Source organism: Mesoplodon mirus (assembly GCF_964341445.2).
Source record: "Mesoplodon mirus genome assembly, chromosome: 12".
NCBI lineage: Eukaryota > Metazoa > Chordata > Mammalia > Artiodactyla > Ziphiidae > Mesoplodon > Mesoplodon mirus.
In genome coordinates, this window is record NC_138988.1 from 102,206,943 (window position 1) to 102,234,859 (window position 27,917).

The 27,917-nt window shown below is 41.8% G+C and overlaps 1 protein-coding gene across 1 annotated transcript in view; it reads left to right on the plus strand.

Annotated features, from left to right (window-relative positions):
• F13A1 (coagulation factor XIII A chain) overlaps nucleotides 1–27,917 on the plus strand; it is a 140,731-nt gene that overhangs the window by 63,608 nt on the left and 49,206 nt on the right. The window contains exons 7-8 of the mRNA XM_082638477.1: nucleotides 15,136–15,310; nucleotides 18,506–18,644. Coding sequence (XP_082494603.1) covers nucleotides 15,136–15,310; nucleotides 18,506–18,644 — 314 coding nt within the window. The remainder of the gene's footprint in view (nucleotides 1–15,135; nucleotides 15,311–18,505; nucleotides 18,645–27,917) is intronic.

The window sequence follows — 27,917 nt, forward strand, 5'->3', positions numbered from 1 at the left end:
TTTCTGGTCACTCAGGGAATTCCTCTCCTGTTCACAAATCTTGGAACTCTATCATGAAATTGCTGAGGGAAGTTAAGCAAAGACTGAAAGACAAAAACAAAACAGAAACCCCTCAAATTTCTCACTAAAGATTTGCTTTAACATATGAGAAGATGGGGCTTCCCTAGTGGCGCAGTGGTTGAGAGTCCGCCTGCCGATGCAGGGGACACGGGTTCGTGCCCCGGTCCGGGAAGATCCCATATGCCGCGGAGTGGCTGGGCCCGTGAGCTATGGCCACTGAGCCTCTGCATCCGGAGCCTGTGCTCCACAATGGGAGAAAACATATATATATATATGAGAAGATGTATTTAGGGTGCCCAGAAAGAAAATATTCTGAAGTTGCTTGAGTCTAGCCAGAACCCTGGGTCCGAGCAGATAGGCCTGTGGATGTTTTCTAGGGGGCTGGTCCAGTCCACTGGAAGAACAGAGGGAGCTGTATGGTCATTTTAAAAGTTCTCCATCATCTCCCCAGCCTGGTCATTGAAACCGGAGCTTCCTTTTATAGGATACAAATCCTGGAACAGGATACACCGTGACATGCAAATTCTCTGGGAGGGGTAGCACACTGACTGCAGTTCATGCCAAGGTGACAGTGATGGAAGGCAGAGATTTCCTGGGCTCAGTTACTGCCAGGAAGGAGTGGGATGAGAAGCCTGGTCCTGGCTGGGCACCTGCAGAGGGTGGGGAGGGGACAGGAGGCAAGAGCAGGTGACTGGGACCCCAGAGACAAATTTGCTTCCTGTGGTCACGGCAAAGTCTGGCACTGAAGACTGGCCAGGAATCTGCAGAAAGTAGATGGGTGCTCGGTGCTATATGAGCACAGATAATAACTCAGGTTATTATCTGACTTATCTACCTTTCTGATGAGGGTGATGATGATGATGATCTAAACCTGGCTTTACAGGCCCCAGATAAAAATCTTTGTCGTCTAGCATTTATGACCTTGGGCCATCCTTTGCCATGGGGGTATCCTACACACGAGAGGATATTTAGCAGCATCCACGGCTTCTACCCAAGAAATGCCAGGAGTTGTGACAACCAAGAATGTCTTTAGATATTTCCAAATGTCCCTCTGGGTCAATCACCCCCAGTGAGGGCCACAGCACTAAACCCCTCCGAGGCTCAGCTTCCCTGCCTGTGCGATGAACATAACCCTCTCTTCTTGCCTGCGTGGAGGATCTGTTTTCTTACCTTATTCAAAACCTGCTGGCTTTCCTTCTTCTGCTGAAGAGAAAGTGGAGGCAGCATCCTGCGGGAAGGTCCTGGTCCAGGTCACGTCAGACCTCTGGGTTCTGACTCTTCCTGGAATTTCCTATGTGATGCAGGGCCAATCACTCAGCCTCTCCGGGCCTCCGTTATCTTTAAAATGAAATTCTGCCTCTGTACTCAAATCACACTTGTTATTCCCGGTGGCAGCAAGAATTCCCTTTTCTCCTGCAAGACAATGTTCTTCTTTCTTCTATTGTTTCCCTTTATAAATTCAATATTTAGTTCTTTTGAGTTGCTGTTACTTCATTTTGATGTGAAAATCAGGAAAGTTTATGACAATCTGTACAGCCTTGGGCTATTGGGTTTTCCCAGGGGAAAGAGAGTCTAAAACTCCTGTAAAGAGTTTTACAGGAAAGTCGAAAACTCCTGTAAAGCTCACTGTCTGGGGATTAGTCCTGAGATGCTATAACCTTACATAAGCGAACTTTTATTTAGGCTTTTCTAAATAGTGAGTGGTACATTTTACCGAAGCTACACTGCAGATTGATTTAAGAAAGAAAAAAATTTTTTAAGAGATTAGAAAAAAGAAAAACCTTGCCCAAAGCTATACTTCCTCCTTTTTTTATTTTTAAATTTTTATTTATTTATTTGATTTTTATTGGCGTATAGTTGCTTTGTGACCAGTGACCTTGTGACCTTGAATAAATCATTTAACTTCCTGATACTTCAATAAAAACAACAATGTTGTGTTAGTTTCTGCTGTACAGCAAAGTTAATCAGTTATACGTATACATATGCCCCCTCTTTTTTGGATTTCCTTCCCATTTAGGTCACCACAGAGCATCGAGTAGAGTCCCCTGTGCTATACAGTAGGTTCTCATGAGTTATCTATTTTATACATAGTATCAATAGTTATACTTCCTCCTTTAAACTACTTGATTACTGGTTGCTTTCCACCTCGTACCTGATGTGACAGTCCCCACCAGGACAATTGCCAGGAAATGTGCCAGGAAAACCTTAGAAGGATGCTTTGTGCCATCTGAAAACTTATTTTGCTCACAGGGCACTAATAAATCATTCCATCACGGACCCTGAATTACAGTGAAGTAACCAGACATGGACTCTGAGCCCCAGTCACACTCTCAAGACAGGTGTGCTATGCCATGTGACAAGAACAGCAGGGTCCTGGGGAAAGGAGAGACGGTGACAATAGCCTGCCTTTACTGCTGGGTGGTAACTGGTCCCTGCCTGCTTCTGCCTCATGACTGATTGGATCTGGCAGCAAGTCTGGGCAGAGAAGTTCTCCCATACTGGCCCTGCCATGGCCGCTGGGCCTGTGGATACTGCTTGCTTATTCCCTGTGGAAGCCCTAGCATCCCACCTCAGTGCAGGTTCCCTCCTTTGGGTTGAGACTTACTAATAGGACATCTGTGTCAAAATGCACACAGAACCAGTACATGAGATGTGGAAGACTCTCCAGGGGTCTTCTAGGTAAAGGGGTGGAGGCCCTTGGAAGTGATGTCACTCAAGGTCACACACAAATAAGTGGTTGAGCTGGAACTAGATATTGTCCTTGCTCTCAGGTCATATTGGACCTTCGACGGCCACCACCAACACACAAGCACCAATGACATAATTCGTACATCGTGTTAATCTGTCATTCACCAGGGATTTTCATTTCTGTTAATTGAAGAATTTTTAACAATTGACAAATAAATTGGAAGCCAGTAGGAAAATAGAATTCACCTAATGGAACTTGTTTTCATAGCCAGTTTTGAGAACCTATATCCATTTCATAAATAACCAATGTACGGATGAAGAGACAGGAGTATCAGGAAGTTAAATGACTTATCCAAGGTCACTGGTCGCTGGTAGCTGTCTCCTAGAAAAGAAGGACCCAAGAGAATGGGTTCCAGAACAGGTGAATTTTGAAATAGGGGAATAAGTGAAGAAAGGCATAAATCAGAGAATTCTAAATAGCCAGAGGCATTGGGTCCCTGGGGAAAGAGTTCCCAAAGAAGACTAGGTACCAAATATGGTTTGATGGTGGTATTGGTGGCTGAGGTGGTGGTGATGTGCTTTGATGGTGGTATTAGTGACAGTGATGGTAGTAAATCGCTGTAATGATTCCCATGGTAGTAAAACACTAGCAGTAACTCATTCATTCAACAAGTATTTATTGAGAATCTCCAGTCTAGGTACAAAAAAAAAACAAAAAAAAACATAGTTTCTGCCTTCACAGAGCTTATAGTCTAACAGAGAAGATAGACTTGTAAGTAGAACATTTCAACACAGTATGGCAAAGTCTCTGATGAACTAAGCATAGGGTTGTAGAAGAAAGCAAACCTCTCAAGCTTTCCTCAGAGGTTTCCCAGAGCAAAGCAGTGACCTAACAAATGTTGGGGTATTGGATGAAATGATAGAAGAATAACTGACAAGGGTCCAGAGCAATCATAAGCCACGCTACTATTCATGGAAACCCTTCTTCCTTGGTGGAAATTATACCCAAATAGCCATCACCAAAAGCACTGCAGGAACATGTAGTCAGGGGAAACTTGCTCCTCTGGGGACTTATTTGTTTCAACTACAATTTTTTTAAACAGTGACATTTTGGGGAAATTTTGGAAGGAGAGAGAGAAGAAAAAATATCAATATACTAGTTACATAGTTTTAAATACCAGTCTTTACACTGTTGCCAGCCTGGGCTTTCCTGCTTCCCTTGAGGTGTACACATTTATTTTTAACCCTGGTCTTTTGCTAACATCGAAACACGATGCCATCATTAATCCCCATTGATACCCTATTCTAACTGTGCCTTTTGGGAACTAACTCAAGATTGAATTTTTTTTTAACCAATTATGTTCGGTGTTTAAAAAAAAAGTTCTTGCACTCCAGCTAGTAAATTAAACTGATCACAAGTGGAAGTATAGGTCCTGGAGTTCCCTAGGGCCCAACACAAGACGAATGACTGTAGACCTTGCAGGCAAAGTGGACTTCAGTGCTTCTGATCCCCAAGCACACATGATCTCACAGATAAAATGAAAATAAAGTCCATCTCTCTTCCCCTTCTTCTTGTCCCAGTATTTAGACTGTTTTTTTTTTCTTCTATGCATGAAAAAGACAGTCATGACATCACTCTTTTGATATTTTGGTAAGCAGCTTCACAGGAAGCTACTACAGAACGGAGTTTTTATTTTTCCCCAGTTGTTTACTTGGTCATCTCATAGAAAGCTTCACATTCAGCAAACCTCTTCATGCAACAAACTACTTCAACCATTCAGACTACATTTACAAATTCACTTGGGTTAGAAATTCCACCCAGCTACCCCAAATGAACTTTAGAATCAGAAATACATACATGAAGTCTAGTCCCTGATCTTACAGACCAGCCAAAGCATAGCTCCCTAAAACTTTTATTTAAAAAAAATAAATACAAATGTTAAAGCACTATATAACTGCTCCTTTGTTTTATAAGCAGCTAAAAACCCCCTTTCTTGGAGTGAATTGTCCTGGAGAAATGTGAGGACTCAGGTGCTTAAAAGCCATTGTCCCCAACCATTTCCCCACCGAGGAGCTTCTTCACGTTTCCGCTTTTGGATCTTGTTTTTGGAAAAATGTCCTCTATCAAAAAAGCTTATTTATGTAATAATAATTTGTTTCCCCATTCTTGCATCAGAGATTTATCTAACGGCCAAACAGAACTCCTAATGGGAGTGGTACATTCAGTGCAAGCACTCCGTGTGACTCGATGCCACCTCTGTGAAGGGAAAGATATGACTTCCATTGGTGTTTTGGAAAAGTGGCAATGACTCACACGCCTGCATAATTTTGCAGGTGCCTAAGAGTTAAAATTTCCAGGCTGGCGACCATTGCCAGATGTAGGTTCCTTCATGGATTTCAGCCCCCATCCAGAGTTTCTGGAGCTCTGACCCTATCTGCTTTCTTATCCTAAATTGTTATTTTCTCTCTCCATGATTCATGCCCAGGAACGTCAAGAATGACATTCCTCACTCTGGTAGAGGAGAAAAAGCTCGAGGCCTCTGCTGCTCTTGATAACCTTTCCAGCCTCAATCAAGAGCTCTCACGGGGGCTTCCCTGGTGGCACAGTGGTTGAGAGTCCGCCTGCCGATGCAGGGGACACGGGTTCGTGCCCCGGTCCGGGAAGATCCCACATGCCGTGGAGCGGCTGGGCCCGTGAGCCATGGCTGCTGAGCCTGCGCGTCCCGAGCCTGTGCTCCGCAACGGGAGTGGCCACAACAGTGAGAGAGGCCCGCGTACCGCAAAAAAAAAAAAAAAGAGCTCCCATGGGTGGCAACTTTGGAGAATCTACCGGTTAGGATTAACGAAAAACGTGATTGTAGTTCAACAGGGTAAAATACTAATTCTAATAAGTTTTTTTAATCTTAAAGTTGGAGTCTAGGTACCCACAAGCACGGGAGGCCTTCCCAAGATTTAGGAATGGCTAAGGGAATCCAGTGATGAATGGAAGGTACAGAGTCAGGACGATCTCTAGTGCCTTTCAAACTAAACATAATGCCATAAGGTCACCTCATTCACCAGGGATTTTCATTTCTGTTTATCGAAGAATTTTTAACAATCGACAAATACATTGGAAGCCAGTAGGAAAATAGAATTTACCTAACGGAAATTGCTTTCATAGCCAATTTTGAGAAACCGTATCCGTTTCATAAATAACCAATGTGCGGATAAAGAGAGAGAAGTATCAGGAAGTTAAATGACTTATCCAAGGTCACCGGTCAAACTGGAAATGGCTCTCAGGTGGCCTGACCCCACTGTTCCACACACGATGTTACGTGTCCCCTGTGTTTGTCCTCTGCCTGTCCTCTCTCCGTATCACATGACCTCCCTGGGTACAAAAGTAATGCCTTTTACAAGCCCTGTCTCATTCAATCCTTCTCTTTTAAGTTGGGGTGGAGGGGTTCAGGAGACAAATGAACTGTTCAGACATCATTTTCTTCTCTTGTGGTTAAAAACTAGCAATGTAATGAAGTTTCCATTTGTGGGCAAACAGCTTGGCTTCTCAATTATTAAGGTTACATTTCTTATGCCTGTGCTCCCCATATATTGGGAGAAAAACAGACGTTTATTACAAGCCATCTCTCAAATGTGATAATCACAGTCAATCTAAATGTCTGCTTTCCCTGAATTGCTTCCCGGAATGAGGTTTCAGTGCTACATCTATTTTGTAATCACACTGGCTATTTCTGAAACCCGGGGCTGCTTCTCAGCACTCCTTCCAAGCTGTGCAGTCAGGGCTGCTCTGGACTCCTGGGGCAGACATCCCCAGGATGGATAAACAGAAATGCAGCAAAGCCAGCACTGCCCTTTAGGATATGCCCTCTCAGGGCTGTGCGCTTTGCATCCCTTCTTGCCCTCTCTCCTCCCCGTCTCCTCTCTCTTGACATCCTTTTCCTTTCCTCTCCTTGTTCTGCTTTTTCTCTTTCCCATTCATCTATTCATCCATCCATTCCTTCATTCAGATATTTTTGGAGGTCCATTCTCTACACCAGCCCTGCACCACACAGCAGCGGAATAGCAATGAAAAACAGCAGACAGTGCTTGGAAAGCTTAAAATCTCAGTATCTCTCTCTCTCTCTTGGTCCACCTTTTGTTATTTCTCTCACGATTGTCGATTAGTAAAATATGTTTGGGCCAAATAAGAATCCTCAGTTACCAAAGGAGACAAGGTTAATAATCTCTAGTTGTAAAGATTTTCATAAGAAATGAAGCTAATTACCAACTCCTGTCAGAGCTTTAGTCAAGTCTATAAAGCAGAGCACATTTGCAGTGATTATGTGCTTCGCAATATAGGTTAGGGTTAGTTCATGTGGTTTTTATGTGTTTTTTGTGAAGTAAAATGTACGTACAGTGAAATGTATGGGTATTAAATGTAACATTCAATGAGTTTTGATTGGGGTAATCACTACCCCAATGTAACCAAAATATAAACATTACCATCAGCCCAGAAATTTCCCTCGTGCTCTCTTGTAATCATTCCACATCCCCAGAAGCAAGCAACCACTATTCTGATTCCTTACAATAGATTTCACTGTTTTCTGGGGGGTTTTTTTGGCTGCGTTGGGTCTTCATTGCTGCGCATGGGCTTTCTCTAGTTGCAGCGAGCGGGGGCGACTCTTCATTGTGGTGCGCAGGCGTCTCATTGCAGTGGCTTCTCTTGTTGCGGAGCATGGGCTCTAGGCACGCGGGCTTCAGTAGTTGTGGCACACGGGCTCAGTAGTTGTGGCGCACAGGCTTAGTTGCTCCGCAGCGTGTGGGAACTTCCCGGACCAGGGCTCAAACCCGTGTCCCCTGCATTGGCAGGCAGATTCTTAACCACTGCGCCACCAGGGAAGCCTGATTTGCCTTTTCTTAAATCTCACATAACTGGATTCATACCGTATGTACTATTTGGGGCTGGCTTCTACTCAATCAGATCTTGCACGTGTCTTCAATGTGTTCCTTTGCACTGGCAAGCAGTATTTTATCGTATTCTATATCCCAGTTTGTCTACCTGTTCACCTGCTGATGGACGTCTGAGATGTTTCCAGATTGGGCCTCTTATGAATAAAGCTGTTAGGGACACTCTTGTACAAGTCACTTTGTACATACACTTTGGTATTTCTGAGGTAGGTAGTTAAAGATGGCATGTCTAAATCACAGGGCATGTAGATGCTTAACTTGATAAGAATCTGCCAGTTTTCCAAAGTGATTGGAACCCTAAAGTGTCATGGACACAATTTGACACGTACTGTACAACTTCCACCTACAATTAAGATTCATCTCCACCAGACTGTACTTGGGGGCTTGTTCACAAAACCTGGAAAGACTCTTCTTCAAGGAATAGTCCTTCTCCTTCCCAAATTTAACTCTCCACCTTTGAAACTAGTTCATGTTGCCCCAAATTTATTTCCAATGGTCTTTGAAAAACTACTATAGGCAAGATTAGGTATAAAACTGTATTCTGTAAGAATTACAGAAATCCTAGCCTTTATGAGAACACAACTTTTAACATTGAAATTTAACCACATATAGTAGGTTTATAACAGGGAAAAGTCACCTTATCATAGCCATATAAAATGTGCACACAGGATAAGAAAAATACCTTTACATATTTAAAAAGAAGCACAAAAAAATAGTAATTATGCAAACTGTAATGGACCTAAGTCTTGAATTCAGAGAGGCAGCCCACCCAACTGGGCATAAAAGGAATTTTAACTATTCTCTCCCTTAGGGTAAGTATTTGAAAAAATTCTAAACATTTTTAGAAGTATAGAGAAGAAAATCATAATTATATTTATTCTCTCTGCAAGAATTGAACACAGCATCTTGGCCTATCTGCTTCCAGTCTTTTTAATGAAAGGTCTTTTTTATTTTTTGGTTAAAAAAAATAACAATGCTTTCTAAAAAAGAATTCAGACAATCCAGAAAAATTTTAAGATAAAAGTTAAAAAAAAAAAAACCTTCCTTCAAAAAAATCACCCCGAATTTCACCATCAAGAAATAACCATTATTAATATTTGATGTACACCATTCCAACTAGATAGATATTTAAATAAACAAATATAGTTTTAAGATCATAAATGGTATTATACTGTATATGCTAGTATAATTAAAAGGTATTATACTTACTTTCTATAGCCTTATTGAGATATAGTTGACATACAATAAAATGCACATGTTTAAAATGCACAGTTTGATAATTTTGATGCACCCGTGAAACCATCACCAAAATGGAAATAATAAATACATCCATCACTGCTCAGAAGTTTCCTTTGTAATTTCTCCCTTTTGTAACTTCCTGCTTTGTCTACCATTCCCAGGCAATTACTGTTCTGTTTTCTGTCATTACATATTGATTTATGTTTTCTATAATTTTATATAAATGGAATCATTCAGTATGTGCATTTTTTATCTGGCTTCTTTCATGCTTCTTTATCTCATTTTGAGATTCATCCATGTTACTGTTTGTATGAGCAGTTCCCTCCTTTTATTTCTGAGTAGTGTTCCATTTTATAGATGACCCACAATTTGTTTATCCATTCACTTGCTGATGGACATTTGGGCTGCCTCCAATTTTTTCCTCTTACAAAAAGCTAGGAATATTCATGTGAAAGTCTTTGTATAGACTTAAGCTTTTATTTCTCTTAGATAAATACCTAGGAGTAGGATGGCTGGGTCACATGGTAGGTATATGTTTAATTTTTAAGAAACTACCATGATGGGTTTACCATTTTACATTCCCACTAGAAGTGTATAAGAGTCCCAGGTGCTTGCGTCTTCCCTGACACTTGATATGATCAGTCTTTAATCTTAGACTTTGTAATAGGTGTGCAGTGTTATCTCATTGTGGTTTTAATTTGCATTTACCTATAACTAATGATGTTGAGCATCTTTTGTTGTGCTTATTTGCCATCCATATATCTTCTTGGATGTAGTATCTCTTCAATTATTTTGCCCATGTCCTTAAATTTTGTTCATTTTCTTATTATTGAGTTTCAAGCATTTTTTACATATTTTGGATACAAGTTCTTTATTACATATATTATTTACAAATGTTTTCTCCCACTCTGGACTAATCTTTTCATTCTCTTAGCTATGACTTTCAAAGAGCAAAAGTTCCTAATTTGATGAAGTTCAATTGGTAAATATTTTCTTTATGGATCATTCTTTTGGTACCACATCTAAGGAATCTTTGCCTAATCAAAAGGCACAAAATTTTCCCCCTCTGTTTTCTTCTGGAGATTTTTATAGTTTTTTAGCTTTTATACTTAGGTCTATGATCCATTTTGAGATAAGTTTTAATATGGTTCAAGGTATAAATCAAAGTTCATTTTTGCATATGAATATCCAATTTTTCCAATACCGTTTGTTAAAAAGATTATCCTTTGCCCATGGTATTGCCTTTGCAACTTTGTCAAAAATCAGTTAACTATAATTCTAGGGTCTACTTCTGTGTTCTCTACTGTGATCCATTGGTCTGTTTGTTTGTATTTATGCTGAATGGTATCATTCTATTTAATAAAGTATTACATTTAATTGTACTCAAATTAAAATTTGTTTTAATTTTATTAAATTTTACTTTCACACAAGAAAAAACTGAATTACAACAGAAGAAATTGTTAAACTTCAAATAAATATTTCTTTACTACAAGAAATATTATTGCCTAACAGATCCCTCTAAGGTTATTAGAAAATTATGAAAACCATTAAAAGAATAAAGTAATTACATGTTTTAAGTTATGTCTTAGGTAGTGTCAGTTAACTAAGAGAGATGAACACATTAAAACATCAGTACTTCCATTCTTCCTTTCCTCTTTTCTCCCTCGGGTCTAATTTTTTTCTTAGGATTATCATTGTTTTTACATTATCACGTTTTAAAATTCATATTCATTTTGTTACTATGATTCCCAAAGATTTTTGAATGTATGTGGATTTTTCTCACCCCTGGATCTTTACCACAGAGTCTCTGTTACTGGGATCTGTGCTAGATTCATCCCTTAATTATCTTGATATCACTTTTCAAGTGGTTTGGTTGTGATGCGTCCTGTGTTCTCTGAGATCCTTCATGTTTGAAAATGTGTGCTGGTTGTCCTTATATTCACAGAACAGCTTAGCTGTGCATAATATTCTTGGGTCCACCCTCCTCTCAGGACCATGCAAATGTGGATGACATCAACTGGTTGTTCTGGAGAAGTCTAAAGACAGCCCCATTTCCCCCTTATTGTTAATTTGCATTTTCTGTCTGTAGGACTGAACAATTATTTCTTTAACCTTAAGTTCAACTAGATTAATTAATTAAAATTCCTAGGTAATGAGCATTCTACATCAAATTACCCTGGAGCTCAGATTGCTCTTCCAATGTATAGATTCAGTTTTTCCTCAATTAGGTAAAATTTTCTTATATTATGTCATGAATATATCTTCTGTTTTATTTGTTGGGTTCTCTATTTTAAGGATACTAATTATCCTTATGTTGTATCATCCTTGTCTTCCATAACTATTAGCTTCTCTCTAATAACTTCATCTCTTTATCTTTTTCATTAGCATTTTCTTCGTCTCAAGCTTTTCTTCCATGTCATTAATTTTGTTTTGAACATTATCTATTCTGTTTCTTACAGTTTATAATTTATCTTTAGTTGCATGATGATGTGAGTTGGTGCCCAATGTGTTCCTTTAGGTCTGTGATCTCCTAGGAGGTTGTGAGAAACTCCTTTATGTTCCTTAATTTTGTTTTCTTCTATGTATAGTTTTTCCATTCTCTCTCTTTCCTCTTTGCTTTTCTTTTTACTCATGCTCATACTTGCATAAGTCTTCTCCAAGTGTCCTATTTGCTGTAATATACTGTAGATAAAATCTTGACTCTCCAATCCAAGATTAGTTTGATTTAACCTCTGAACTACAGTTTGAGGCCAGTGTATTTCATTCTACTCTTTTGTACCCTGAGACAGACTGGAACAGAGGAGGGAGTTTAGCTGGCGAGATGGCAAACTCTGTTAAAATCCGTGGGCTCTGCTCTTTCTTTTAAGATTCTGTTAAATTTCTCATTCTAGAATCTACTCTACCTAATTGGAGGTAGATCTCCTTCCCACATGGAGATAACTCACAGGCTTTGTATCATGTCTCCACTGTAGTCCCAGAATCTCTACCTTTTAAGGGATGCAGACCCTTTTTCACCCACTTCTCCACCGCAGTCATTTCATGATTCTGGTCGGAACAAGGAAAAGATCAGCATTTTAATCCAGTTTGTTTCTTTCCAGATTTGGAAATACAAATGAGCAACCTCAGGATTTTGGTGACTTGACAGCAGGGCTTCTGAAGCCCTGGTGGTCAGGGTTAGAAGCTGAGCCAAGCTGCCCCTCTGCCGCACTCCAAAATCCTCCCCTTTTGTTGGATCAGGTTTTGAAGTTTATTGAATTATGTGATGCCACTGAGGTTGCTGATAGTGACTTTCAAAGGGGCTGGTTTTTAAATTTTTTCCAATATTGTAGGTATTATGAGAGGACAGTTTAGTGAAACCTTAATGAAGTTGAATAATGCTCCCTGTCCAAAATCCTGGGCTCATATATTCTTGTTGACCACCAGTGATGCAAGACCAAGACATTTCATTCTGTCACTGGTCCAACTCAGAGTTCATGATAGGGTGCTCACAGTCAACTGTGGCCTGACAAGGGACCAGCATGCCCTTGAACTGTCCTCCAAACATATCTTGTTGTCTAGGGAGGGGGCTATTACTTTAACCATTTACATCTGTCACTAAAGACTTATCTCTTTCTGAATCTAGGCTCCCCAGAAATCAATATTCTAATTAGAAAACAGTAGCTAATCTGGCTAAATGCTAATAAATGAGAGTTGTGATTTATCTAGCAACAGGGGAACAGCTCAGCATTAAGAATTAAAAGGTCTGTAGAGGAGAGAGCTCTTTTTTTCCTTACTCTTTCCTTTGGCTGATTGGGTTCAGCTGTATGCTATAAATAACACTTAATTAATGGCTGTCTGTTTGAAAATCAGTCATCAGAACCATAATTTAGGAACTTTTGCCTCTGAGATTCATTGCTCTACCCTATTTCTCAATGATAAGGATAAGAAACTGGTAATGGGAGTTAAAGCTGAATCCACCTACTCACAAATACCAAACCACATCATAGCCTACCAAGGCACTCTTCAGGCTTCACTATAATAGATGGAGATGTAAATAATCAATTCAACTGCAAGGAGCATTATTGATCATGAATAGAACCAAAATTGTTGTCTAAACCCTGCTGCTCTGCAGTCATTTCATGGAGTTACAGGATAAAGTCAAAGTTAACCTCAAAGGAAGGAGTTTGCCATTAGTTGAATGGGGTCCTTCAGTAATCTCTAATGGATTAATTTTTTTCTACATTAAACAAATTAACTGGGTAGTTACCTTCCCTTTAACCTAACTGGACAGAGTCAAAGGGGAAAAATAGAAGTTGCTTGCACATCTTAAGTGTTTTCTTCTAGTAGTTTCTACTTCGTCCAATATTGCCTACTTACATGATACCTGCAGTAGGTCCTTGAACATGCCATATTTCTTCATGACACCAAGCAATTATTCAAACTCTCTCTACCATGTAGATAACCTTTTCTGGACCTCAGCCCCTCCAGACCTAGCTTTCATGTCATTTTCTCTATCCAGCCCACAACCGTCACCACACCCTCCAATCTAATAAAACGGATTACTCCTTCTGTTGGCACCCGACTCTCCCTGTACATCTTTCTGTATTAATATTGATAACATTTACTTCTGCTTGATGGGTTTTCGACCATCTCTTTTCACAGAGAAGATTTTACTCTTACTCAGATGTGCAATGCCTATATGCTTGTTGAATATACAACGGATTATTCAACAGCTATTGAGCACCTGCTCTTTGCCAATACTTGTTAGAAGTCAGAAAGGCATCGATTTTTATCTCTGTTCTCAATGTACTCACGACCCACTGGGGAGGATAGACTTTTATAAAAACTAAACTCAGCAAGCCTAAGAGAGGGGTCTGGGCAAGTGCTGGGGGTGGGCTGTTAATTAGCAAGGCACACATTTTTTTATGAACACATAAAAAAAATCACCATATTTTAATATCTCTTCTATGGTTGTCATAATCCAAACACACCTGCTTCAATTATATGTTCTACATGGCTTACTAATGTCTTTTCGGTGTAGTCTGAACCTATGTTTCTCAAACTAATGTGCACAAAAATCACCTGGGGATTTTATTAAAAGGCAGGCTCTGATTTAGTAGATCTGGGGAGGAGCCTGAGAGTCTGCATTTCCAACCAGTTCCCGGGCATTCCACTGCTGCTGGTCCACAGACCACATGTTGGAAATCTATAAACCATTGTCATGTCAACATATAAACATTGTTTAAGTGCCATCCATTTTTGGAAAAACTCCCAATGCTCCCCACCTAGAAATTCTTCTGACTGTAATTAAACATAATGAAAGCTACAGCAAGAGAAGTAAGATTCAGCAGTGACCCCCAAGAAACTGACAGGATGCCTTGAAACTGTTTATTCCTGCCCCGTTTTATTGTCTAAACACGAAAGTTTCCTGCACTTGAGGTCTGCTGCTACCAAATGACTGTGGTCTGAACATGTAGCCAGGTTTTCCCAAATATTCGATTGCCATTCTTTGCTTAAGTCTCCCCTATATTTAAACTATAAACCCCAGGCCCTCTATGTATTATAACTGGAGATATCTTTTAACAAAATTATGCAACTTTAATCACCTTAAGCAATCATAAATAAAATCCTTCTGTAATGCAACTTCTTAAAAAACAGACGGCAAGGCACCTATGGGAATCTAATTTCTTATTAATTCTTAATGGTTCCTATGACAGCACCTGCTTACTTTTTCAATTTATTAGAGTCTGCCACTCATCCTCAAAGTCAAAACTCGTTAGACCATGAGACTCTGGACCCCCACTCTAACATCTTCTGTCATTTGTCAGCTTTTAACTCTCCTTCTTTCAAGACAAGTTCCCTACTTGAGCTGTCTTCTTTTGCAGGTCTTCTTCCTCTCTTCCTCACACATTCTCCAGCACTATTTCAACCAATCTTCTCCCAAGCATGTGAGAAAACATGACAACTCTTCCTGCCTGCTTTTCAACACCACCTTACAACAATCATATGCTATATAACAGGGAGTCCTTGTTATTTGGTTTCCCCTCACACTCTCATCATCACATCACTTTCCCTGACAAATAACAGTGAACTGAACAGAAGTGGAACTGTTTTCATCATGAGGGAATACAGAAGGCACTGGAAACCTTAGCTTGCCCAGTGTCAGAGTCTGGAGAGGACTCTTCTAAATGACCTTGATCCCTTCTCACCTCTCATGGTCTCATTTAGATTAACGCCAAGGATGATGAAGGCGTCGTCGCTGGATCCTGGGACAATGTCTATGCTTATGGCATCCCCCCATCAGCCTGGACTGGAAGTGTTGACATCCTGTTGGAATACAGGAGCTCTGAGAATCCAGTCCGCTATGGTCAGTGCTGGGTTTTTGCTGGTGTCTTTAACACATGTAAGTATCCAGTTGAGTAATATATTTTTAATGCAAAGGAAATTTCACCTCAAGACATCTTATCCATAACCTGGCAAAGCAACCTAGCAAGCTCTGTTGGACCTATAGAATTTGTGAGTGGCTATTCTGGGATGCAGTCAATGCATAATTAAATTGTACTTGGCCAAATATGCTCACAGTTTCTCTTTGCCGAAGCTTCATAGAAAGAATCATGGACTATTTCCTACATAATCCGTCGTTCAATACCCAGAGAAATGGAGCGTCTACGGGGCCACATAAGGATGTGAGGGAAAGGCTATGCCGTTTTATTTCCTAGTAATCCCCACATTTTAAAAGGCTCAATTAGCAAAATTTAAAATAATAAATAATAAGATATGTACCACTTGTTACTGAGCAGTTTTGTAAATATGCTTATTTGCTTACTGTTTATCACTGAGAATTTTCTAAACATTACCCACTTAGTTTTTACCCCAGCTATGGAAGGGACTGTGGCAGGTGGCACATCTTCATTCTTGTATGGGAGTCTCAATGCCCCTGAGCAATTAGATACCAGAACTTAATGAACGATCTGTACTCCCCAGCTTCCCCTTTTGCTTTTAATCCACCCAACATCCAATCCATAGAGGAAAACATATGGGAACAGAATTGTTCTCTTCAGCCTCAGGCACCATTTTTCAATATGACATTTGTCTGTCCTGGCCCAGACAATGTTATTGTTAATTCAGTGGGTATTTTTAAAAAACATTTATTTCAGTATGTCTTCATCATTGGTAATGATTTTCATTAACACGCCATTTCTAAAGCCCTGTGGAAAAAAAAAAACATTAAGCTCAAATCAAAGTGTCATTTCTGCTGGCTCATTAATAAACACTGTTTAACTCAGCATGTTTTTGTTTGTTTGTTTGTTTGTTTTGCGGTACGTGGGCCTCTCACTGCTGTGGCCTCTCCCGTTGCGGAGCACAGGCTCCGGACGCACAGGCTCAGCGGCCATGGCTCACGGGCCCAGCCGCTCCGCGGAATGTGGGATCCTCCCAGATCGGGGCACGAAACCGTGTCCCCTGCATCGGCAGGCGGACTCTCAACCACTGCGCCACCAGGGAAGCCCAGTTAGCATGGTTTTTAATCAGAAAAATCAAGGAGGATCTGGAGGCTGGAAGCCAGGATGAGACTATTTTTTTATAAATGATTATGAAGCCTGTCAGTTTCAGCTCAAAGTTCTGACTGTCTAAGAATTAGTCAGAGATCCAAGTGGAAAGAAATCATGAGTTTGGGTTGTGTGCTTTGTTTCTCCATGGCGTCAAACTGGATAAGATCATTTTCTTAGCCATTTGCATATACCTAAGGGCTAAAGGAATATATATTTCCTGGGAGCAATGAACGGCATTGTAGCCAATGTGTCAGTGTCCTAGAAGGGCTGGTCTCTCAAGTGCCACATGGAAGCCTGAACTTCACAAAGGGCTACCAGTTGGAGGTAAGCCCCCACCCTCATGGCTCCCAAGCCAAGTCCAAGTAAAGGGTGCTCAGTAGAGGCAGCCTCTCTTATGAGATGATGCCAGGAAAAGAGAAAGGACTCCCCACGTCCTCCTGATGTCTGCAGTTTCACTCTCCCGGTGTAATTCCTTTAGGTTTAGAACCAGATAAAATAGTAAACACCTTCCATTCATGTATGCCTTTTGTATAAAAGGGTCCTCGGATCTCTTCCTGAACACAGACTTTGGTGATAAGAAAAGGCAGAGACCCAACGTGGGATGTCACTGTGAGGATAAACCTGAAAAAGAAATTTGGAGGGAAGGAGGCACTGGTGCCCCCATGTCAAACTTCACCTGTCTTAAAATTATGAGTTCGGCAGATTCTGTAATCACGTGAATTAGTGTTAAGCTAGAAATAGAACTAGAGTGCCAATCATTTCTTTGGTAAAACTGTAGCAAGTGTAGAGGCTGTAAATCCACAGAGGAAGATGGAGGTGAGAGGCGGGTGGTGGCTGCCATCGGTGACGTTTGGAGTGTTGAGTCATTGACATATACGCACCACTATATATACAATAGATATCTAATACGGACCTGCTGTAGAGCACAGGGAACTCTGCTCAATACTCTGTAATGACCTGTGTGGGAAAAGAATCTAGAAAAGAGTGGATACATGTATCTGTATCACTGATTCACTTTGCTGCACAGCAGAAACTAACACCTCATTGTAAACCAACTGCACTCCAATAAAAATTAATTTAAAAAAAGATTCAGTCATTGAATGAGGACCCTTGAGTCTCTACCAGATTCAAGTTTGGACTTCCAAGGTTGTTCTATTGAAGGAGGTGGATAGTCTTTGGTTAAAAATGCTAAACAATTCTGAGAGGAAAAAAAAAAAAGGGAAGGCAACTCATTCATCTTAAAGATGTCAGCTGAATTATTTTCAATGAGCCCTGAGGTCTGGCGTCCTGGCAGCCAGGGAGGGCATTTGGATTAGGTTTAATCAATAAGTGCATATACGGCAAGAGATGCATCCCTGTAATTTATTATCTAATGATTAAAATGCATCTGTGCTGTCACCCCCCACCAAGTGTCACAAGAGCATGTTCCAGCTGAGAAAGCAAACCGCACTGAGGGTCTGCTTGGTAAATTCCTAACTTCCTATTAGCTGGGGTTTTTAAATTTTATTTTCAGAAAGTTTAGTCCATTAGCTGGACTAAAATAATCCTACTTTGATGATCGTATGATTAGCAACTAAACACCTGGAAGCCTGTTCCTGGGATCCCCTTCCCACTGGCTTCGTTTGGTGCCAACTACAGTTTGCATGATCAGGCAGCGAGGCTTCTCTCTGCAGCCCTGATCCTTGACAAAAGGCCCCCTTCCTCAGTGTGGGACATTTGAGAACAACATGTCCATGTTGGTAAAGAAAAAGGGGCTTCCCTGGTGGCGCAGTGGTTGAGAGTCCGCCTGCCAATGCAGGGGACGCGGGTTCGTGCCCCAGTCCGCGAAGATCCCACATGCCGCAGAGCGGCTGGGCCCGTGAGCCATGGCCGCTGAGCCTGCGCGTCCGGAGCCTGTGCTCCGCAACGGGAGAGGCCACAACAGTGGGAGGCCCGCGTACCGCAAAAAAAAAAAAAAAAAAAGGTTCCTTCTGAGAAGGGATTGTTCACTCTGCATTTATTAGATCTTGGTGATGTGTTTAGCTGTGGTCCATCCTTCTTTCCTGCAGTTTTGCGATGCCTCGGGATACCAGCGAGAGTCGTTACCAACTATTTCTCAGCCCATGATAACAATGCCAATTTGCAGTTGGACATCTTCCTGGAAGAAGATGGGAATGTGAACTCCAAACTCACCAAGGATTCAGTGTGGTGAGTTTGATTTACAAGGGCATTTGCCGATATCAAATTGAAGTGACATACATTTACCAGGAGACGGAGTCGATCTAGTGTTCCTTTCTGTTCTATTTTAAGGAGTATTCGATACCATAGGCAGAAATGTCTGATTGTCAGAGATTGTTTTTAGCTAATGAATGAGAAATGTTACTGAACAGGCAGTTTGGGCTTCGTATAATAGAGATCAATCATCCCATTACGACAGCAACCACTGGAAAAGGCCATGGTTTTAGCGGCCAGAGCCTATACTGGTTCCTCTCTACCTTAGTATATGACTATTACGGTGAATGGCAGAGACACGGGAGTCAAGCATTCTCTACTCTAAGAGTAAGACAGCCAACGTTTACTAAGCACTTACTGTGTACCAGTCTCTGCTTGAGCATGATCTTATCTAAGCTTTTTAAGTTTTATCAGGTGGGTGCTTATTAATATTCCATTTACAGATGAGGAAACTGAGGCACAGAGAGGTTAAATTAATTTTCTCAAGGTCATACATCTGGTAAGCTAAGAATAAAACCCAAGAGCATCTGACCCTAAACCACAACCCTTTTTTTTTTTTTGGCCTTTGCAACATAGGATTGCTCTTTGAATGTAAAGATGTGGTTCTCCCGATCTGTGACCTCATCTTTCATTCAGAGATAGAAGTGGAAATAAAACTGAAGTTATTACCAAATACCAACCACACAGTTTTTTCACTGCCCTGAACAGCTATATCACAAGCTGGCTGCAGGGAGTTTAGGATTCCAAAGAAATTTCTTTTTTCCATTGGGACGCACTCAGTCCAAAACAATATTCTAAAAAGAGGGGGGAAAAATCCCAAGAGTCCAAATGTAAAGGATATTTACAAAGGTCTGTATGGGAGGGAAATTGCCAGGCGTTGAACTCAGTGGAATTCGGCTCAGTGGAACCAAAAATGTGTCTCCTAGAGTGGTTCTTTAGAAGCAGTAAAGCTAAAACACTGTCGGTTGTAAAAACATCCAGATGGGGATGGTAGGAAGTTATAAGCTCATTTTAAGAGCAATGAAAAGTTAGAAGTGTCTTAACTGCCCCATGTTACAGGAATGGCGCACACTTGTAGGAGGGCAGTATTAACTCAGCAGTGCCGGTAAACGCTCATTCGAGAATGTGGAGAGAAGGAAAGCGCTGAACTAGTAGCAAAGCGCTACTGTGGATAAAAAACACTGCAGTTCATCTGCAGGGAAAGAGCTGAGCAATGACAAGCTAGCGGCTATAGCCTAGACAAAGCCTCAGCCCTGTAAACTGAATGGCACGTTGAAGCACCATTTAAGCCCTTGGAATTACAGCACAGCAGCCCTGCATGTATATGGAATGACAAAAACAGACCCAAATAGCCACCCCCCTAAGCCTGCTGTGACAGCCAAAAATGGCAAAATAAGGATTATGTGGCATCCTGCACTGCTCACCTCTTCCTTACACACCCCGCCACCCTGCACACACACACACACACACTCACTCACTCAATGCCCTTGAAGCCAACTGCCGCTCAGAATCATTCCTCCCGGTTCCTTGATCCGAAGCCCTCCCACCATAAATCCCCACGGGCGCCCCAGCAAATAACCGCACAAGTCTGCCCCTCACCAGATTGCTACAAAAGTGTGAAGCTGCTAGACCTCGTTCTCGGTAACCCTGTCCTCTTTCAGCTCTCTGCTCCGAATTCCTTTCCCTGCTTCTATCACCCTTGTTCCTTCATTGTCCTCCCCGCATATCCCATCACCCTGGGACCATGTTCCCTGGTCTGGGGCCCTCCTGCTCACAGCCAGACCACTGCCCCAGGCTTCTCGTCTTCCCTTTGCTTGGCTCACAGAGGGTGGCTTACGGTCTGACTAACTGAATGGGACACGCCAGACCATGGAGCACAGGGATTAAAGGGCTCCATGGGTCTGGGTCATGCACCAAGGAGCTGTGTGACCTTGGGCAAGGCACAACCTCTCTGTGCCTCTCTTTTGTCCTCTAAAGTGGAGATGACAAAATTTGCAAGCATAACAGGTGCCTAATGAGTGTTAGCTGCTGTTATTGTGTTCATTACTAGTCACACAGCTGGAATTTCTTGGAGGCAATATGTTGCCATCAACCTAAGCACCTTGAAGCAGTCGGAAGGAGAGGGGTGCCCGGTGTCCTAAGATGACTGTGCTATTTCTGTCACTTTGGGCCATTTTAAAAACAAAAGCAGAAACTTTGCCTCCTCAGTGCAAACACCAGTGAACCCTAGAAGTTACAGAAGTTCCAGAAAACCAAAAGTATTTCTAAGCCCCTCCCTGATTGAGGGGGCTGGTGGTGGCTGTCCCTGGACACGTCCACCAGTTTATGGTCACCACAGCCACCCCCCACATCAAGCTCTGGCTTGGGCAGTCAAGGGCTGTGTGACCTTGAGAAAATGTCTTTACCTCTCTGAGCTTCCTCATCGGTAGAATGACGGTAAACTTAGTAGTTACCAATTAAATGGCAATTTAACGAGGCCATTTAAAGTACTTCCCACAGGGCTAGGTCCAGAGGGAGTGCTCAGTTGGCACCTGCTGATGAGATTAGTAATGACCACTGGTAAGAAATGGGGGCTACCTGAGCTGCAGGGTTGGCGAGCAGGGGTGGAGCTGGGGGCAGAAAGCTGACAGAGGCTGAGGCGGGGCAGGGAGGATTCGGTCGGCATCAGCTGAGCACCCAGAAGCCAGTGCAGCATGGCTGGCAACACGTGGCCTGACAAATTTCCTAGCAGGGGTCTCAGGAGCCACCGGCCTCACCCAAGCCCCCCAGCCTCACTTCCCTCTGTAGGCTCTACTCAGACAAACTCTTGGTTGTACGTGGCCCCTGCCCGCCTCTTTCTAAAGGAAGCCACGAGAATGATTTCCTGGTTCTCTCTCCTGTGTCTCCACCATCTCTTCGACACTGAGGTCCTGATGGTACAGGATGTGGTAAATTAATTTGTCCAGTTGGGTCTTGGTGACCCACGGCATCCTCTTTTCTACGGCTCATCTGGGTCCCGTGTCCCCAAAGCAGAAATAAGGCAGCACGAGGGTTCAGAGGGAGAGCTCAAGGATACACGCGAAGGTGTGTTGTGCACAGTGTGATCCAGAGCCGAGAGGGGTGAGGTCTGGATTTCACCCCACGCTCTCACCCTTTCCCTTTACCACTGCAGACCATCCAGCACCGACTGCTTACAGGCCTGCTTCCTGGTCTGCCACCTTAGGTCCCTGCATGTGTATTTCCTCTCCCAGAGAGCCTCACCTTGCCAGGGGCAGCAATTTTGCCCAGAGTGGACATGCTATTGATGCCGACAGAGGGAAGAGTGGGCTTCTTAGCGATTCAGGAGAGGGAGGGCCCGAGGAACCTTAGAAGGGCACAGCTGGGCAGCAGAATTGCACCTTGGGTTCCCAACTGAAATTCCAGGAGGACCAACACAAGGTAACATACTCCAGAAGGAGCAATTTAAGCCTCCTGTCCTCAGCGTGCTGATGGGTTTGGAATTATGTGTAACCTCTGGGGGATGGCATCCATGAATCACGGTGGACAGTTTAATGAAGATGCTTGTGCAATGTCCGGCTGCAATCTAAACAGTGAATAGGGATACGGGGCTCACAATGGGCAGGAGTAAAGTGACCCTTCATCCACCTCCTGAAAGAACTCAGCTTGGTCACCTCATCATACGACGGCCACAGTGGAAATGGAAACAATTTTAAAAGAAAGGGAAGGTGGCGCTTATTAGGGTCATGAAAGGTATTTCAGGAAAAGGCTCCTCTCTTTCTAAATGAAGGTGTTATCCTGTGTCCTACTGCTGGAGAGGATGTAGCCAGATTTGATGATTCTGGGTGAAAGATCTGTGCCCACCTCTTGACTTCCCTCCACCAGTAGGCAACCCCCATGGGAGAAGCCTTGTCTGATGTATTTTACTTTTGTTTTGCCAACAGAGTACAAGGCAAAGAGCAAGGACTTGATAAATGGAATTGGTTGGAAAAAATTTTAAATGCTGATTTAACAGATAAATCTCATTTAATTCATTCAACAAACACTATTATACACTAATACTTCCAAATACCAGATGCTAAGGATTCAGAAGGAAATTAACTAGGTCTCTGCCCTTGAGGAGCTCCATCCAGTGTTCATGAGTGAAACAACCACATACAGTACACTCTATAAAAATATAAGGTGGGCTATAAGGTGAGCCAGGAGTCACGCAGACGAGGGGAAGGGGCTTCCGTCCTAAACCCAGGGTAGCAGGGGGAAGGCTGTTCACAGGGTCAGCGGCCGCAGACTCAAAGCCGTTATCCCCCTGCAATCTTCTGGCTGGGCTGTTCCAAGATAGAGTGCCCAGGAAATGACCTTGGCCCACAGATAAAACCCAGGGGTATAAGTCTAAGGGGCTGAGATGAGACAACCAGAGGTCAGTCTGTTTCAAGGACCAAGCAGGAAGGAATGGAGTTTCATGCAGAGTTATCCCATATTATTATGGTTACAGTTGTTGAATATTGAAACTCACTCTCTCAAGATCCAGCCCCTTGCTACTTCTTCTTGTACGACCTCAAGAACATCTGGCTCTTTGTCCTCTTCCTGAAAGGGCTAATGCCCCCCAAGGCTGTACATTCACAAGAGGCAGATGGAGTCAATACTGTTTGGGGATGGGGATGGGGGTGGGTCGCTATTACCATCTATCACCACCTCTCCCGCTTCCCTACCCACTGTCCAATCCCAGGTTCTGCCTCCTTTCAGACAAACCCACCCCTCACTCTTAGTTTTAGAGGGTCCGACAGTCAACAGTGTTCCAGAGTCTCTCTTGGCGCCAACAGCTTCCTAGACCCTGACTCCTTCTGGTCCATCTTCTAGGCCTCTCCTTCATGTACCCCTTTCCATCCCGCTCACATTCCCAGAGGAAGGTCTTCATTTCTGGATGATGGAGTTCCAAGTAGGGTGGGTAGGAGCATGTGCTGCTCATGCCCTCAGGATGTGAAGAGAAGGGGCTGTGCACCTGTGTGCACACCAAGGCCCATAGGCTGACCCTTCTGCTTCTCAGAGGCCAGCTGATTGGCCAATCGGCAGATGTAGAAAATTGCCTAACTCAGAGTTTTAAGCATCTCATATGATATTAAAGATAATTGGAAAGATGATGAATGCTACAACAATTAACAAGAGTCTTTCTTTCCTTTATTGCCTTTTCATTTCAAATTAAGTAGGTTTGATTAAACTGGCTTTCTCAATTTAATGTTTTAAAATAATTGTGAACTAGCAAATTTGTATTTATCAGTTTCAGCTCAAAGTTGGGACAATCTAAGAAATAGTCAGTGATCCAAGTGGAAAGAAATTGCAATTTTATTTTGTTTTTCCTTAGGATCTCATGGAAAAACACCAAATCAAGTCAAACTATTCTTACAATTTCTTTCCCTCCCTCTCTCTCCATGGCTCACGGCAATATGATTAGCTCTGCCACTGACTAGCTGAGTGACTTTGGGCAAGTTGCTTGATTTCTCTGAGCCTTCATTTTCTCATATGGCTTTGGATTTAATGAGGTATAGGGTCACCTTCAGCTCCAAAATTATTATTATTCAAATAAATGTCACTGTTCTTCCAACCAGGCCTTTCCTCCCACAGTTAGTGGGTTCTGTCATGTGCTCTGAGTGAAGATCTGCTTGCCTTCACAGGACCAGGCTGTGACCCACTCACCCACATGTAGGTGCTGCTTTGCAAACTGTCTTCACATCAGCTCTCCAGGAAGAAAAGACACAGAAATCAAACATGCCACAAAAAATTGCTGTAACTCTTTGGCTGGCCTCAATGCACCTGATTCTTAAAAAAAAAAAAAAAATCCCAACTTCCTTCAGTACTTTTTGGAAAGAGAACAGTTGTTATTGTTCTGTTGTGTTTTTCACTCCAAATGCAGAAAACTCTGCTGCAATGGGTAGCACTGAATCTATAAACAAAGCTCTTTCAAAGCAACTTTTATAGCAGAAGTTAAGCAGCTTTCACACCTGGGAGCCAGCCCTGGGTTTAACACAGTCCCACCAACCTAATTCTGATTGCAGTCTGCACACTTGGCATGCTGGTTTGCACATCATAGGTGCAATTTTGAAATTCAGATTGATCCACTTTGTACATTGTTTTTAGATGCTCAGTATGCTCCAACTAGTTGAACTTTCATATTGTTATATTACCCTAACTTTTAATCATGGTGTATGAAAAGAAGAATTATCCAAAAATGAATTCCAAGTAAAAAAAAATAGAAGAAATATTCTGAATATAGGCCAAACTGTTTAAGATGCTTACGAGTTTGTAAAATTATCCTGTGATGTATCCAAGTTACCAATTCTGAACAGCTACCAAAGATATTTCTTTTCAAATAAATTATCTAGTTAACTACATTACTGTCAGCCAAATAGTTTTTGAGAAAATTACCTGGAGCTAGATCACAAGACCTGTCATTAGAGAACTAAGAATATATGCCGTGAATCCACACCAGGGTCTTGAAGGAAGGATTGAAAAAGTTATTTGCCACCTCCAAGAATCAAAATAGCTCATGCTTATGGAATACTTCCTTTGTGCCAGGCCCTAAGCTAAGTGGGTGACATGTATTAATTCATTTAATCCTTTTAACAACCTGTTAAGGTACTACTATTATTGTCCTCACTTATAAGTGAAGAAACTGAGGCACAGTAACTTAACCATGGTCACCAGCCTTCTAGCTTCCATGGCTTCTGATAGGAAGTCATTTTTAATTCTATTGATAATCCCTTGTACATAACAAGTCACTTTTTTTGTATGCTGTCTTCAAGATTGTCCCTTTATCCTCAGCTTTGGACAGTTTGACTATGAGGATTTTAGGTGTATATCCCTTTGGGTTTATCCTCTTTGGGTCTTTTAACTTCTAGGATGTGTATATTCATATCTGTCATCAAATTTGGAAAGTTTTCAGCTATTATTTTTTCAAATATTCTTTCTGATTCTCTCTTTCCCTTCCTTCAGGGAGTTTCATTATGAGTATGGCCCACATGTCTTGGGGCTCTGTTCATTTTTCTTCATATTTTTCTTCTGTTATTCAGATTAGATCATTTCAGTTGACTTATCTTCAAGTTCACTGGTTCTTTATTCTTTCTACCTGATCAAATCTGTTTTTGAGACCCTCTAGTGAATTTTTTGAAATTTTTATTCCAGTTATTATACTTTTCAGCTCCAGAATTTCTGTTTGATTCCTTTCCATAATTTCTATCTCTTCATTGATATTCTCTACTTAGTTAGACATTGCTGCCATGGTTCCCTTTAGTTCTTTTTTTTTTTTTTTTTTTTTTTTTTTTTTGTTTTTTTTTTTTTTTTTTTTGGTACGCGGGCCTCTCACTGTTGTGGCCTCTCCAGTTGCGGAGCACAGGCTCCGGACGCGCAGGCTCAGCGGCCATGGCTCACGGGCCCAGCCGCTTTGCGGCATGTGGGATCTTCCCGGACCGGGGCACGAACCCGTGTCCCCTGCATCGGCAGGCGGACTCTCAACCACTGCGCCACCAGGGAAGCCCTTCCCTTTAGTTCTTTGAATATGTTTATAATGGCTGAATTAAAATCTTTGTCTAGTAAGCCCAGTGTCTTGGCTTCCTTAGTGACAGTTTCTCTTGACTGGTTCTTTTTTCACTGTGTATGGGCCATACTTCTCTGTTTCTTTGTGTCTTGTAATTTTTGTTAAAACCTGGACATTTTAAATAATATAATGTGTTAACTCTGCAAACAGGATATCCTGATCTCCAGAATTTGTTGTTGATGTTTTGTTGTTGTTGCTCTTATTTGTTTGTTTAGTGACTTTCCTGGACTAATTCTGTAAGGTCTGTATTCATCATGCATGGCCACTGAAGTCTCTGCTGGGTAAACTCAGTGGACAGCTAATTGTCTTCAGTGTTCCAGCAGGAAGTACACAATTCTGCTGTAGCCTTCACTTCCTGCTTGCACAGAGTCTGAAGTTCAGCCAGAGGTGAGAGTTTAGGACCTTGTTGGGGCCTTCCTGGGCATGCTTACAGACCTGCTCATCTGTATGGCCATCTAGACTCTCAGGAGTATGTCAGAAGTGTTCAAAGTCCCCTAAGGAAATTTCAGTCCCTCCTGTTAAATTTTTGGGGACAGCCTTTTATTAGCCCCAGTTCGTATCACCTCTTCAGGTACCTATAATGTTAAACAGTTGCTTCTAATTGGTTTTGAAAAACATCCTATAGATAGGGCTATTTGCACATAGTAAGCTCTGAATCAGATCAAATAAAAATAAGCCCTTGGAATGGAACTTTTCAGAGGGCTGCCAGACAGGTTAATAGTGACAATTCTTTTATTGAATGTTAGGGAGTTCCAAGCCCATTTTCTCCTCTTTGTTGTTTGCTAGGCTGCATAATTAAGTTTTTATGGCTACCATAGTTGTAAGGCTGTTCATTTTCAAGACTACCATGGAGCTAGGGAGAGAGGGGTGGAAATAAGGCAAATTAAAATGCCACAAAGCTCACAGTTCTGAGATTCTTTTGTTCTTGTTGAGTAAATCCTCCTTATATTGTTGCAAATCTTTGGTTCATTTCCAGAGTTCTGGAAAAGTTGGTTTTGATCATGTTTGCTAGTATCCTCATTATTTTTATGAAGGAGCAGATTTTTGGAGGCCCTTACTCTGTCATTCTGGGAGTGTTTCTCCAGAACACACTTTTAACCACCCTACAAGTGGTTCCAAATTGGGGGCCTACCACACCCCTTGAAGGGTTTACATTTTGTAGGAATAGTTTGGTATCTAATACCATCTTCCTGACATATATCTGAAATACATATTATTTTATGTATTTTTATTTCTTCATTTCTTCTATACATTATAGGGCATTATATTATCTTTTAGAAATTGTGTATAGAAATCTGTGGACTTCATTTCAGTATAATAGAGGGGTGTTACAAAATATTTGTTTTAAAACTAGGAAGGGACATTAATTTTTGAAGGTTGAAAATCACTGCACTAGACTCTCCTCCCATTCCTTTCATATATCTACCCTAGTCCTGCAGCTACAATATCTCCAAAGAGTGCCTGCAGTTCCTGTTCTACTCGAGTTCCACTTAACAGTGAACGAAGAGGGAGTTTGGGACGTAAATAAAATCAGAGGTCATTACAAATACCTCTCGGGAAATTAGAATAAAAAAGAAAGTGGGAGCCATCTAATAAACCACATAGAAGGTACTAAGGCATTTTTCATAACAAGAAAAATGTCATGTTTTAGTTAATCATAAATTCTGCTTAAGAGAGTCACCATA